The 14214-nt window shown below is 35.8% G+C and overlaps 1 protein-coding gene across 2 annotated transcripts in view; it reads left to right on the top strand.

Annotated features, from left to right (window-relative positions):
* HMGCLL1 (3-hydroxy-3-methylglutaryl-CoA lyase like 1) overlaps nucleotides 1–14214 on the top strand; it is a 76587-nt gene that overhangs the window by 16421 nt on the left and 45952 nt on the right. For both annotated transcript variants that reach the window (XM_066547317.1, XM_066547318.1), the window contains exons 2-5: nucleotides 4240–4317; nucleotides 5275–5382; nucleotides 8751–8846; nucleotides 10557–10705. In XM_066547317.1, coding sequence (XP_066403414.1) covers nucleotides 4240–4317; nucleotides 5275–5382; nucleotides 8751–8846; nucleotides 10557–10705 — 431 coding nt within the window. The remainder of the gene's footprint in view (nucleotides 1–4239; nucleotides 4318–5274; nucleotides 5383–8750; nucleotides 8847–10556; nucleotides 10706–14214) is intronic.

Raw genomic sequence — 14214 nt, 5'->3', positions numbered from 1 at the left:
TTGTGGAAAAGGAAAGGAGAGCTTTATCTTAGAAGGATTGAAAAGACCTGAACCTTCAGATCCTTTTCTTTTACTTTTGTGTTTTTCAGTTACCTTTGAGAAGCTCTGGGTAATATTTGCCATTGCTGTTTCTGCCCTTATGAATGACCTTCATGGAATAAAAATCAGAAGGCTGAGAGAATCTCAGCACCTTAAGCAGAAGTAGTGAAGTAGTGACAGAGCTTAAAAAGTGTGTTTATTTAATCTTTTTTACATTTATTGTTACATTAGGGAGATTATACTGCTTTAATTAAAAGTTACTAGGGTTTTCTGTAATGAACCTAAATTTGCAGCTATTTATAGTTGAGAGAAAATGTTTCCATACAGAAATTTGGCATTCAGTGTCTCAAGCTAAATGGTTTGGTTTTCCTTTTTCTATTTCTTTTAAAAATACTCTTTGGCTGCATTCTGTTTTGAGAGAGGCAATTTTTTGTGGTTTTATATGCTTTTTGTGCTCCCTTGGCAAGGCTTGATACATGGAAAAACAAATTTTCCAGGCTCTTAGTCTTTTATGTCAGCTATTTCCTTTTTGATATTTAAAACATGATACTTTGGTGGTCATTACTTTTTAACAGAGACCTTGTATTATTCAATAAGCAATCGCCCCGAAGTATTTGCCCTTACTACTTTTCATATATTGTTACATAAAAATGGTTCATATAGTTCAATCTAGTAAATATTTTTTCTGAAACAAAATTGTGTACCTGGCATGTTAAGTGGTACTAAAATTGGTACTTGTGCATTTCTACAAAGTTCACCATTTCTCATTCATTTAAAATATGAAAAATGGTTTGCATATTTATTTTTATTTCTATTTTCTAATTATTATCTGTAGGGCATTTAATGCCATACTTAAAGGTGTTGAAATTTTCTAAGTTGGTCCTGTTGGTTCAGAAAATCATTCCTTTTACCCAAGGGTGTGATGTACATTTGAAATGCTCCGATCAGAGTTTGAGGAAATGAGTCCTTTAATTCATGAAGCCCAAGTCCTGGTTGAGGTCTGATGCCATCCAGGTAGTAAACAGAGAAGTGTTTAGACTCTGCCTAAGTTCTTACAGACTTCAGTGTGTTCTGTGCACTTGAAGCTTGACTAGTGAGTGCAGATGGCATTGAGCCTGGCAAAGAATATGACTCGTGGCTCAGGTGATTTCTTAAGATGTTATTCAAGTAATTTCCAGATATTCTGCAAGTGCAGCACTCTGATCAGAAAACTTCCTAGAAAGTGGAGTCTCCTTTTTCTTCCCAACAGCTTTGCCAAGTACATATTTCCTTCTCTCTTGGAAGAATGTCCCAACAGCTAGTTACTGAGTATTCATTCACAGTACAGGTGAGATTCCAAGGAGTTCAATCCTCCTTGGATTCAGCTTGGGCCACAGCATAGAAAAATGCTAGAGTCACTTTAGCAGAAGATGGTACACATACTCTTATAGTTTCCAATTAGTTTCTGTGTTCTATCCAGAAGAAATGGACTGTAAAATGTACAAATAGTATACAAATATATAGGGACCCGAACCCAAGTGTTCTGCCTGACTTTGACTTGCTTGTTATTGGAGCTTCAGCAATGCAGCGTAATATTAGTTATGCTGGAGAGAAGGATGATCAGAACAGAATGTGTGAGATGAATAAGAAACTGGCTGAGGAGGAAATAGGAGAACATGTCGAAAGCAGATTTATTAGACTGGAAAGACATTGCTGGTGGAGTTCCTCTTTCTTCTATAGCACTACTCTAATTCTTTTTGAGATAATACATGTTCGTACTAAAATAAGGTAGTGATAGTCCAAAAGCTTTCACAAGAAAGTATGAAGGTGCTAATATCTGCTGATAATTGAAGGACAGGAGACATTTTCAGTACAACATTGGATGCCATACAGGAGAAACTGAGTGGCATTGAAGATAGGAGCAATCAATGTACCAGGACTAAAATTAGATGAAATACGATGCAATACAAGACTCCTCTGGACTCAGAGCCAAGAAGTTTACTCTAAGCTTTTAGTTCACCAGCTTGAAGAATGTACAGATTTGTTTATAGTACTGCCTTGAGTTTCCAGTATGTGGGAGTCATTCCCTATTGTAGTTCTCAGTGTTGTTCTCACTCCATGAACAGTGAATTCAAGTTGAGTCTGACTAGTGAGCTGGAAGGCAATAGAGAAAATCAGGGGCTGAGAGGCTTGGACTATGGTTCAGAGAGATTGTGTATCTGTAATATCACAGACAGAAAATAAAACCCAATACTTGAATGCCTTTCTGCAATATCCCCTCCAAACTTTTGACCCCTATGAACTCCAAGGACTGTGGACATCACCTGATGTGGCTGTGGGAAGTGCTCTGAAAAGACAAGTACAGCTCTTGATTTTCACAAAATTTTGCCACAGTAGGCACTAAATAGGATTTACAAGATTTGGCCTAGAAAATGAATGCTTTTGCTCTCAAAGTTTTATAGACATTTTTCATGCTCTAAATTATGCTTTGGTTCACATAATCTATTTTAGCTCTCTTTTTATTTTCCAGTCACAGCTTCACTCATAGCACAGCTGTGGCATTTGTCTTGCAACAAGAAGGATCTGATAATCATGAAATAACCCAGATTTATGCCTGTAGTGCTGAAGCAGTGCCATATTTGTGAAAATAACTTAAGAGGAACAATATGCAGCAGATGTGAAGGTTTTACCTTCACATTTAAGTAGGTTTATACTGTCAGTGAGTGTGGGCTTAGCAGGGTCTGACAGAGTTTCAACTTACCAGATGTTCCATGTGATCAAATAGATGCTATACAGCTGTTTCCTATTCTTTTTACTGGGCTCAGATAAATACACAGTAAATGGTCTGAAATATATTTATTGTATTTTGGCAAGTCCTGCAGAGAACTGCCCACAGGCACCAAGAATGCAGGGAGAAACCAAAGGTGCTCATAGGCATGCTCATTTTCCATTACTGAGGAGAAATTAGCAGCCATTTGGTTTGAACAGCTCTGATGATACTAGTCAGGGAGGAATAAAAGATGGGATTTTCCTTTGGTTGTGGATGTTGTGAGGTTAGTGGCTGTATTTACGGAGTATCCCCAGTCTGGGGGAGCTGTTATTCCCTGGGCAAGAGCTGTCCCCCTGTGCTGACAGTGTCACCCTTCCAGTGGTGTAAACTCCCAGGACACCACCCTTGCAGGTGGTGGGGATTGGAGCAGCTGTCCTGCAAGTAGCTCGTGCTAATCCCAGCTCAGGCCTTCAACACGGGAATGGAGGACTGGTATGGCTTCTCTCCTCAGTGCAATACAGAAAACAGGGGATTTTCAGAGCTCCTGTGTCTCTCCTGTCCACTCCTGAGCATGGACAGCGTGCCCCAAATTAGCCATGGGGTGTGTTTTTAAGGGCACGCAGCTTTTGGTTCAATCCAGCCAACTGCTCTGAACTGCTCCAGGACTTGTAGGCCCAGTTTATGTTAACTGCCACACACGTCAACTTGATTCAATCACAGAGCAGCTAAATAATAAAAAAGGAAATTTCATTTCCCTTCACCTGCTTTTCTGTTCTCATTTCTCCTTCCTCCCTCTCCAGTTCCCCATGCTCTCCTTAGCCCTTTGACCTTACTGCTGCCTTCCTTCCCTCCTGTCCCTGTCAGCTTCCTGCCTTTCCAGAGCTGCTCTTACACCTGAAAAAATCTCCTTCTTATTTATTAGAGGCTTTCCTCGTTTGCCTTTAAATCCTTTTTTAAAACCTTCATCTTCAGTAAGAGAAATAATTTTCATTTTTCATTAATGATCTCTTTAACATTTCTTGACTGCTATGTTCTTTTCAGATTTATAGTCAGGTCTTGCAAACGTTTACAGAGAAGTACCTGTTAAGTTAAATTGAGAACATGCAGTTATAAGTTTGGAGGGCTGGATTGTTCATTGGAAAGATTTTTGAAATGGAAATATTTCTCACTGTAAAACTCAATGTTCATTTATGATTTTATGTACATTTTTAATAAACCTTTGTGATCTCAAAGGAGCAGTGGAATATTCACTAACTTCTTGTTTTTACTTTTATTCCTTAGGTCAAGGTGTGGAACATGTTCTCAGAGATTTTTAAATGTGCTGAGCAAACTTAATGTTGAAAATATGACTTTATACCCAGAATCATATGAAAGGACAAGTACAAGGAGTACCTTTTGATCTTGGTGTTGATCTTAATTGTTTTATTTTTCAGTATTGATTTTTATTTCAGGAACCTCAAGCATCTGGACTGCCTGAGTACATAAAGATTGTAGAAGTTGGGCCAAGGGATGGTTTACAAAATGAGAAGGTAACTTTCCTCTTCTTTTTTTTGACATGGATGTTAGTGTTATTTTCATTGTGTAGAACATGTACATCCTGCTAATTATGTTTCTTTCATTTTGTATTATTAAATATATCTATTTTCATATTGATAACTTACCTTTATATTAGAATGAAAGTGTATTCATATTTACTCAGCTTTTAGATCATATAATTTCTTTCTATACTTGGCTAACTAGCCTTTCTGTTACTCAGCATTTCATTTTACTGGAATTTGTCTTGTCAGTCAATAACATTCTGCTGTGACATAATTGGTAAACACTATGAAACACTGGCTATCTTTGTAATTTGTGTTTCTGCTTCAAGTGTTAATGTAGAAGGAATAGTAAAATAGATTTTATCATGTTTCCTGCTGAAGAGACATGGGAGAAAAATATTACTCTTTTGATAGCATTATTTGCCTGAAGGGTGGTAGGGAAGCATGGAAGAAGATTGAAAGAGATTATAGGGTACATGTGTAGAAACAATCATCTATTTCCACCAACAGGAGGATAAGCTCACATGTATCATTGTTCCTGATACCAGAGATGTTAGTGGTGTTAGCAGAATAGAGTTACTCTGGCACAGCGGGGGAGCTTTTTTCCTCCCATTTTTCACTGGTCACACTGTTAGTATTTCCTTTGTCAGTTCTTGCTAGTTTTGTGTTTGGTTAATAACAAATAATGAGGCCAGATCTATAACCAGTTACAGAAGTGCTTCCTTTTGTGATGGACAGAAAATGGAGTAAGATCATGTATACTGCTGAGTGCCTTCCTTATACCTTCCTTATACTTACTCCTGTCAGGAAACATAAGAGTTATGGTAAAATGTGTAAGAGTAGCTCATTATTGTACAAAAAAGTATTGCTTACATACAAGGAAAGTTTCACTTAAAAAAGTTTCTTATGTATGAAATACTTCGCTAAAGTATGTCTCCATGTCTATAGGTGATAGTCCCAACTGATATAAAAATTGAGTTAATCAACCAGCTTTCCAAAACAGGCCTGCCTGCAATAGAAGTAACCAGTTTTGTTTCATCCAAATGGGTGCCTCAGGTACGTAAAATCAGCTCTATTCACAACTATTTCAATTTAAATGCCATTCCATTTATTTATGTAGAATTCAGTTGTAACTAAAGATTTGAGATGGTGACACATCATTAATATAATTTAATGTTGTACCTACTTATTTTCTATTCTACTAAAACTAGTAGTCATTGATGTAAAAAAGAAAAGTAGTATGCTTTCTTTTCTTTTTCTCTAAATGAAATGTAATTTTCCACATTCGCAAATGTGTTTGGAAGATCTAAATTTGGGACTTCTATATATGTAGTAGAAGTTAGGCACGTTACTTATTTTGGAGTTCTAACACTCTATCAGCAACTTCACTTAAATTTTGATGAATCATAAAAATTTGCTTATTATTTTTCCAGAATTAATTTTTACATTTGGTAGAATTCAGCAGAAACCTAGCCTTTCTGGAATTGGCAGCAAAACTGCATTGGCATTAGAGTGCCACATTTCCATTTGAAATTTAACACTGCAAATTCAGGCTTAGTCCTGAAGTTTACTATTTAGCGCCTGTTTGTGCAAATTAATTATTTCCTGCAAACATAGAAGTAAGTCAGTATTTATCTTTATAATTCCAGCCTATTTTTCAGGAAATTGCACACTTGTTTGCACAGAGGCATTTGAATACTTTGTATTTGACAAGGAGCACAGAAGTTATTTACAAATTAAAACAAGAAGTTAATTAATTTGAGAAAATACTTCCATTTTAACAATGTCTATTGCATGTTACACATCTGACAAAATGTAAAGTTTGTCCATTTTAAACTGAGAATACATCCTGGGCCTGGACTGTATTCTAGGCTTTTCTCTGAGAAAAACATAATACAGCCATGCTTATTCAAGAGTTAACAAAGCAAATTGTACAGCACTCTGAAGGACTCCTTTGCTTTATTTCAGTGTTCTCAGGGTCACCAGAGAAGAGTCTAGAAGAAGGGTAATAGGAAACGTAAAGAGAAGAGTGACAAAGCAGAATTTCTTTGGCATCAATGGAGGGGCAATGATCTCTTGTCTGCTAAAAGGGAATAGGTTAAATTTTTCTAAGTGCCTTCACACTGTCAGTTACTGCAACAGAGAATAATATCATTTTTCAAATGTTAGAAGAAAATTTCTAAAGCAAAGTTGTATTTCTTCCTTTCTTGTTTAATTATTTCCTTTTCCTGTGAGCCATTGCGAGTACCAAATTTAGCACAGGTTTGTCAGTTTTAGAAAAAATCGAGCAATCCCTTCTTATCTCAAATTCATTCACGGAATACTTTGTTTTAATGGCTAAATTAGTGTCTTTTTTTTTTTAATTTAAAAGATAAGATTGTGTTGCTTTGACAGAGAGTGCAGTCTTGACTTTGTCTTTTCTTTTTCTCATAGGTCATGGGAATAGAATTTACAGTTATGTTTAGATCACTCATTCACTTATTTCTGTTTTAGTATTTTAAATTTTTTATGGTTTCCCATCCACTGTTGTCTTTGGCAAAGACATTTCTTTACTGAAAGATCTAAAAGAAAAAGTTCCACAGTAGCAAGGTGCCATATAAAACAGGATACCACACCTATAACATAAACAGCCAAAATTATAAATATCTACTATTAGGAAGCTTATTTTTAAAGAAATTGGGAAAAGAAGTATTTTATTACAATTTAAAATCTTATAACATGCAATATGTGCAAAGATGGGATTTTACTTACAGGAAAAATAGCAATGGGACAGATTTAATATTTATAATATTATTTGGGTCTGGCAGGTTTATATTGGTTGAAAAAGTGTCATTTTGGTTTTCCAGTATATTTTAAGACAGGCTATAATTGTGGAGAGTGAATTTAGTTCCAGCATTTGCCATTTAATTTATCATTTGGTTTCAGACATTCTTTTTTTGCCCTGAGAAATGTAGCTACTACTTATATTAAATTAAGGAATGTAAAATTGTTCTTAAATAACTTAGTTGTTAACAGAGGATTTTTTGTGAGGTAATCAGACCAATTTACTTCACATAGAAGCAAATAGAAAAAGTTTTGTTTTATCACTTATTTCCTGATAAGAAATTAATTGTGTCTGGCTATAGAACACCCTTTGTACCTTTTCCTTATAGATACATATTGGGCTTATATTTGAAGAAGAATTAATAGTTTTTTCTGATATTTTTAATCCATTCATCTTCACCAAAGGAAGCTGATGACTGGAAGATTCCAGGCTACAAGCAGTATTTTTAGTTTATAGTGTGGTATAATTTAATAACATATATTTAGAATTGTGGTACTGCATAGCTATCAGAAAGGCATCTGCTGAAAGTAAGGAGTAATGAAAGTTCTGTAGTTCATATATCTTTTTACATGGTACTTCTCAAAATACTTTTCACCAGTATGGAAAGAAACAGAAATCCAACTTAATAGTGTTTGCTTGAGAGATTTGCTTTTATAAGAACTCATTTAAAAAGCATTTAATGTGCACTATTCTTTTTTTAAAACTCAGAATCTTGAAGGCATTAAATAAGAAGGATATATTTTATTTTGTATTGTTTTCAGGTGTGCACACAATTGAAAAATATTTGTTTTCAACCTACTTATTTTAAGAAAATGTGCTTCTCTAAAGAATCTGCCTTTTATTAAGTGAATAAGTGTTTCATTCATCTTCATCAGTACAGGGAGTATATTTAATCTTGAATGTATGAGTAAAAATGTAAGCATATCTTAAAAAGGCAGATTTTCTTTTATGAGGGGAGACTAAGGAAAACAAGTACTCTGATCTTTGCTATAATAAAGAAGTATTTTCTTCTTCAGAAAGAAATTTCTGAATATGAGAAAACATTGCACTATGTGGACATCTGGATTTTGCTGTCTCTTTCAGAATAGACGTGTTTAGTCTTGAAATGTTCTGATGACAGTGTTGAGTAATTAAAGTTCAGTTATGCTTAACATTGTGAGGTTGCATTTATCAGAGTCCTGAAGTTTTCAAGATTTCTATGTTTCTTAAATCTCGGTTATTCTGTTAATTCCACCTATTAAGTCCAGTGAAGCAAAGTTAAAGTTGCTGTAACACTTCATGAACAGCATGATCATAAGTCTGTCAATTCATGATGCAAATTATATTTTTACAGATACACACAAAGGAACACTGTCGAAGTCTTAGCCCCAGTTCTATATTCACATAGATCTGAAAAAATTGCAACACAAATAGTCAAAAGTTATGAAATTAAAAAAGAGTATTTGTACAAAATCAGTTTAACGCCCTTGTTGTTGAACTTTTTGCATGTACTGTAAAAGTAATGAAGGCAAAAGCACAGTCTAAGCCAGTTTCTATTTGGTTATATAAAATCAGAAAATAACTGCTGATCAATACAAATTATTTATTTATTTTATTTTAGATGGCAGATCACAAAGAAGTAATGAGGGGCATTGAGCGGCATCCTGGAGTCCAGTATCCTGTTCTCACACCTAATCTTCAAGGTTTCCATTCTGCTGTAAGTGCTTTCATAGGTGTTGTCTATATTTACCTCTTTTATGTTTCAGACACTTTCAGTTCAGTACCAGAATCTAGATATTTAATGTCAGAAATAAGCTATATCTTTTTTCACTGAAAACTCCCAATTTCCTTTATGAAAAAATGGGAAATTCACAGAGTGATGTTAAGCTCATATTTTAGTGGAGGCATTGACCAGGAACTTTGTAAGTTCATTTATATGATACTTCTATGTAAGGGGCCAGACAGTTCTTTCTCTTTGACTTGTTGTCCCTGGAAAAGTTTTTCAAGAGTGTCTTGGTGGAAAACACTGAAGAAGGATGAGGAAATATTAATTTAAATGAAAAAGCTCTATATCAATTCTGGATTTCATTTTGGTTGGGTTTGAAAGTTTAAATTATTTCAGTTCTTCCAAAATATTCAAAATTATAGACTTGAAGTGTGTAAGAGTGAATATGGAGCAGTTCAGTCTTAAAATATACACATTGTTAGTCTAATCTTTACCCTTTTGTTTTTTGAAAATTTTTAGTGCTTCTGCTTTTGTCCTGATGTAGGACAGGCTGTATTTGGAAAGCATACTGCTTGGTGGACATTGGTGTTCTAGTGTGTCATTCAGTTCCTATACTGAAATAATGTTAAAACAGAATCCTGTGCATCGTTGACTTAACTATCAAACATCAGATTACAGTGCTGCCACTTTGTCTCAATGGTAGCTTGTATGAGTTTAATTAATTGTGTTTTATCTCTCTACTTTATTTAGTGATATAATGAAGGGAAAACAATGAAAAAATAGTTGTAGATGATTCCTGCATTCCTTCTTGCTGATGTTTTTTTTCCCTCTGTTTGAAAGAATATTTGTCCCTGTATGGGTTGCTGAATTTTAGACATTATCCTGCAGAGGCAGAGAGTAAAGGCAAAAGCTCCATCCTTTTTCATTGAACAAGAGTATTATTCTGCCTGGAGAGTGAGAGTTAGTTAACTATTCTAACTATTAAGCTAAAATAATTTCTTCTATCAGTTGACTTTCAGCCTTCTAGTTTGCCTCATGTTAGTTGATTTACTGAGGTACTGAATACAAGCTCAGGCTAGTTGCCCCTTCAGTGAAATCACCACATTTACACATTTTCTAGACTGGCGTTTGCTAAGACTTCTCTCAGCAGACTCTCATGTACACATTTTCCATATTATCCTTATTGACTGTGACACCAAGACCAATGGAGTCCTTGATCCTAGAGTTGGCTCTAACAAAGAAATCCCTGTTGGTAATTGTTGCTACTCTAGGCATATGCACACAGAGAGCTTTCCCAAGCATGAGAGTGACTTCCTGGTATTCAGGGGGAACAGACAGTATGACAGTTGTTGTATGATCTTTTCCTTTTCTGAAAAGATACATACAAGTATTAATAATGTTTTTTTATATAGCTGGTTCATGTGAACTCTTATATCATATTCCCTTTATCATTCATCACTTTAAACACGTTTAACTAATTGCTAAGAAGAGGCAGAATATATGACAGTGAATGATCTCAAAATTTGATTCTATCTGTCTGTATGCTATAGCTTAAAAAAAATTGGAATTAAAATTAGATTTTCAATATGGATGATATACTTAATGTACTTTAAAATTTTAGAATGTTGTACAGAATTAAATGCTCAATCTAATACTTTAATGTAGTATTATGATTCTGTTTTCTTGAAATGTGTTTTTTAGATTGCAGCAGGAGCTACAGAAGTCTCGGTATTTGGCACAGCATCTGAATCTTTTAGCAAAATGAATATTAATTGTTCAATTGAAGAAAGCATAGAAAGGTTTGAAGAAGTCACTAAATCTGCAAGGAGTATGAATATCCCAGTGCGTGGGTAAATATACAGATTATAAAGTATTACAGAGTTACTGGAGTCATTGTTACAGGGGTTATTTGGTACCAGTAGAACAGTTTATTACCAAATTTTACATTGTAGATGAATTGTAATAATAATCTTTACTGTGATTTTTATTTTTAGGATTGAATATATTTAGTTATTTTTGCATTTTTAACTACTGATTTTTAACTCTTTTGCTGTGGAAATTGAAAAAAGAAAGGAGTTTTTATGAGATTTTATTATAAAAATTAGTTTTTACTGTCACAGATGACAGAATAAAATTTCTTTTGTGCTGTTGAGAATTTGTAACACTAGCACCTTAAAAAAATGCCCTACAAATCTTTATTTTATTGTAGAATTCATAATATATCACTACATACATTGCAGGATTAAGGTACAAAAGTGAGAAAACAAATTTACTCCTAAGAAAAAACTTATTCTGTATATAAGTTATTCCAAAAACCCAGGCATTGAAATTCTTGAGTCTCCAGTGCATGAAACTCTAGAACTATCCAGCAATTTTTTTAACTTAAAATTATCCTGAATGGTAGTCACTCTTGAACAGTATAGAATTTCATTTCCATTTTCTTTTGCATCACAGGTAAGAACTACTTACCTAAGATTATTTGTGAAGGTCCTTGTGAATGCAGAAGGGCTCACGTAGATTCAAGGAGAAACTCAGCAGTGAGATTCCTTGAGGATTACTAGTAGTATAAACTACATCATGCTCAGAAAATACCTGGATTTGAAAATAGGTGGAGGTAGATACCTTAGAGGCTAAGTACCTGAAAACCAGTCTGGGAATAAATACTGGTTTCTCTCTTTGCTCCAGAAATAGTGATGGGGTAATGCTACTGCACACGTTTTTTCACAAGTGTGTGGTTGTTTGGGTATTTGTCTGGAGAAAGGGAAATCTGACTTCTAGTTATAACTGTGCCCCAGAGGATCACAGAACAGCAGTATGGTTTAGGTTGATAACTCTGGATATAATTTTCTCCAATCCAAGGATTTGTGGGTGTTGGTTGGCAAAAAACTCAACCTGAGCCAGCAGTGTGTGCTCACAGCCCCGAAAGCCACTTGTGTCCTGGCTGCATCCAAAGCAGCATGGCCAGCAGGGCAAGGGAGGGGATTCTGCCCCTCTGCTCTGATGAGATGCCACCTACAGTGCTGCATAAAGTTGTGGTTCCCCCACATATGAAGGACATGGAACTGTTGGAGCAAGTCCAGCAGAGGCACTGGAGCATTTCACTAACAAGGTCAGGCTGGGAAAGTTGACTCTGTTCACCCTGGAGAAGAGAAGGTTTTGTGGAGACCTCATAGCAACCTCCCAGTATCTGAAGGGGGTTGCAGCAAAGCCAGAGAGGGACTCTTCATCAGGAACTGTAATGACAGGAGAAGGAGGAAAAGCTTCAGGATGAAAGAGTAGGTTTCAATTAGATACGGGGAAGACATTCTTTACTATGAGTATGGTGAGGCACTGGCACAGGTTGCCCAGGGAGGATGTGGATGCTGCATCCCTGGAGGTGTTGTTCAAGGCCAGAATGGATGAGCTCTGAGCAACCTGATCTATTGGAAGGAGGTGTCCCTGCCCATTTCAGAGGTGTTGGAACTAAGTGGCGTTAAAGGTCCCTTTCAATCCAAACCATATTGTGTTTCTGTGATTTTCACACACACACGGGCCAACCAAGGATAGCTCATAAGTGCTTGGATTCCTTTTCCTTAGCCTGGGTATATTTCAGGAGGAAAAATCACTGAATAGAGAAGGAGGGATGTTCACTGTGTTAAGAAATAGTAACTTGTACCAGAGTTTAAATACTTTTTCCAGTTGCTAATCTGCCAGTAGAGTCATGATTTGCCTCCCTAAGCCACTTCTCATATAAGAGATCTCTTATTTAAAAGGTGTCTGCCACCACTGTTCGTCACTTTTTTTCTTAAACTAGAATCTGAGCTGAGAACATAAATAGCAATTTGAGTTCTCCAGGAGGATTAAGCTCGGGGATGCCTGAACTTTAGGTCTCAGACAAGTGTGGTTAAGGGAATTCAGACAAAACAGCAAGTGTATAGCAACAAATTTTATCCACTTGTGAACACTTTTACACTAAACTTCTGGTTTTGTTTTTTTCAGATGTCTAGGCCTGTCAGGAGATATTTTCTGTTTTATATTCCTACGTTTAACTAATAAAATTCAACTAAATGGTGCGATATAGGTAACCAACCATCGTCAAAGCCTATGTATTGTAGAAGTTTTTGGATAATTATGGAGGATGTCAAAAAAGGGACTTTGCAACTTGTCCATAAGATGTAAATTGTAGGAGATGAAGAAGCCCCTGTGGTGTACTGTAGATTGATTTTCTGCTTAAAATATTAACTTGTCTTCTGTGCACTAGTTTGCATGCGTTTAAAAGGCAGCGTGGTGCTTTCCACCACCCCACAGGTTATGTCTATTGCATTTGTAACATACCAGAAGCAATTATTATGGCATTAATACACTGATGTGATGGAAGTAACTGTTCCCATGACAGGATTCCTCAACATTCCCAAACATTTATTATCTATTATCTGAGAAACCATGTGGCTTTTATTTTTCTTCACACAGAAAAGAAAGAAAATAAAAGGGAAAAAAAAAAGAAGAGAGAGAAAGAAGTAGGAGGCAGAAAATGGTAAAACAGAAGAACAACACAGCAAAACAAAAATAATTTAAAGAATGAAAACAAGGCAAAGAGATAAAAGGGAGGAATATCAAGAAGCAGGTGGTGAAGCAAACAGAACAGTACAGAAATGAAGAAAATATAATTGAACTCAGAGAAAATACAGTCAGATCATATTTTGAAAGTGCTTACTTTCTGTATCCAGTAGAGATATCTCTAATTTCAGTGCAATATGCAAACATAAGATAAACTTCATACAGTACATGCAGGAAAATTTTATTGAGTCTGTCATGCCAGGTGCCGTATGTTACAGAACACTTCAACAGAGAAATGCTTAATATCAGATATGCTACAAAGTGAGCAGATTCAAAGTTGTGAATGAAAATCATGTAAGTGCACTCCACCTTTCTTCCTTAGGCTTACAGGAAAAGTGAATCATTCAGAATAAATAGCCATTAACAGAATAATTCAATTTGTGGTGATGCCTTTTCCTGGTCTTAGAAAATTGAGAGCCAGACACAGTTAAGGGATAAGGGTTTTTACCTTGGTATTTTAATAAGGATCCTTCCTTATTGGTGCACCACTTCACCAAGGTGGAGTGTGCCACAATGCACACACACACGATAAATCAGTGTACAGTTTTATAGACTTTACAAATCAGCATATCTAGCAAGGATGCCCCAATGGGAGGCCTGGATGAACGGTGTGATATTCCCCCCATCTGTCAAATTCCCCCCTGGATGGGCCAAATCTTTAGTTTACAGGATGTGTTCTAGAGAGATACTAGGTTTGGGATCTTGGTTTCCCAAGATAATGTGGGGTTTTCCAGCCCCCTACTATGAGGCCTTTAGGATATTT

Source organism: Molothrus aeneus, chromosome 3 (genome assembly GCF_037042795.1).
Source record: "Molothrus aeneus isolate 106 chromosome 3, BPBGC_Maene_1.0, whole genome shotgun sequence".
In the NCBI taxonomy this organism is placed as follows: Eukaryota; Metazoa; Chordata; class Aves; order Passeriformes; family Icteridae; genus Molothrus; species Molothrus aeneus.
The sequence above is the reverse complement of the archived record's forward strand: the minus strand, read 5'-3'. Positions and strand labels throughout refer to the sequence as shown.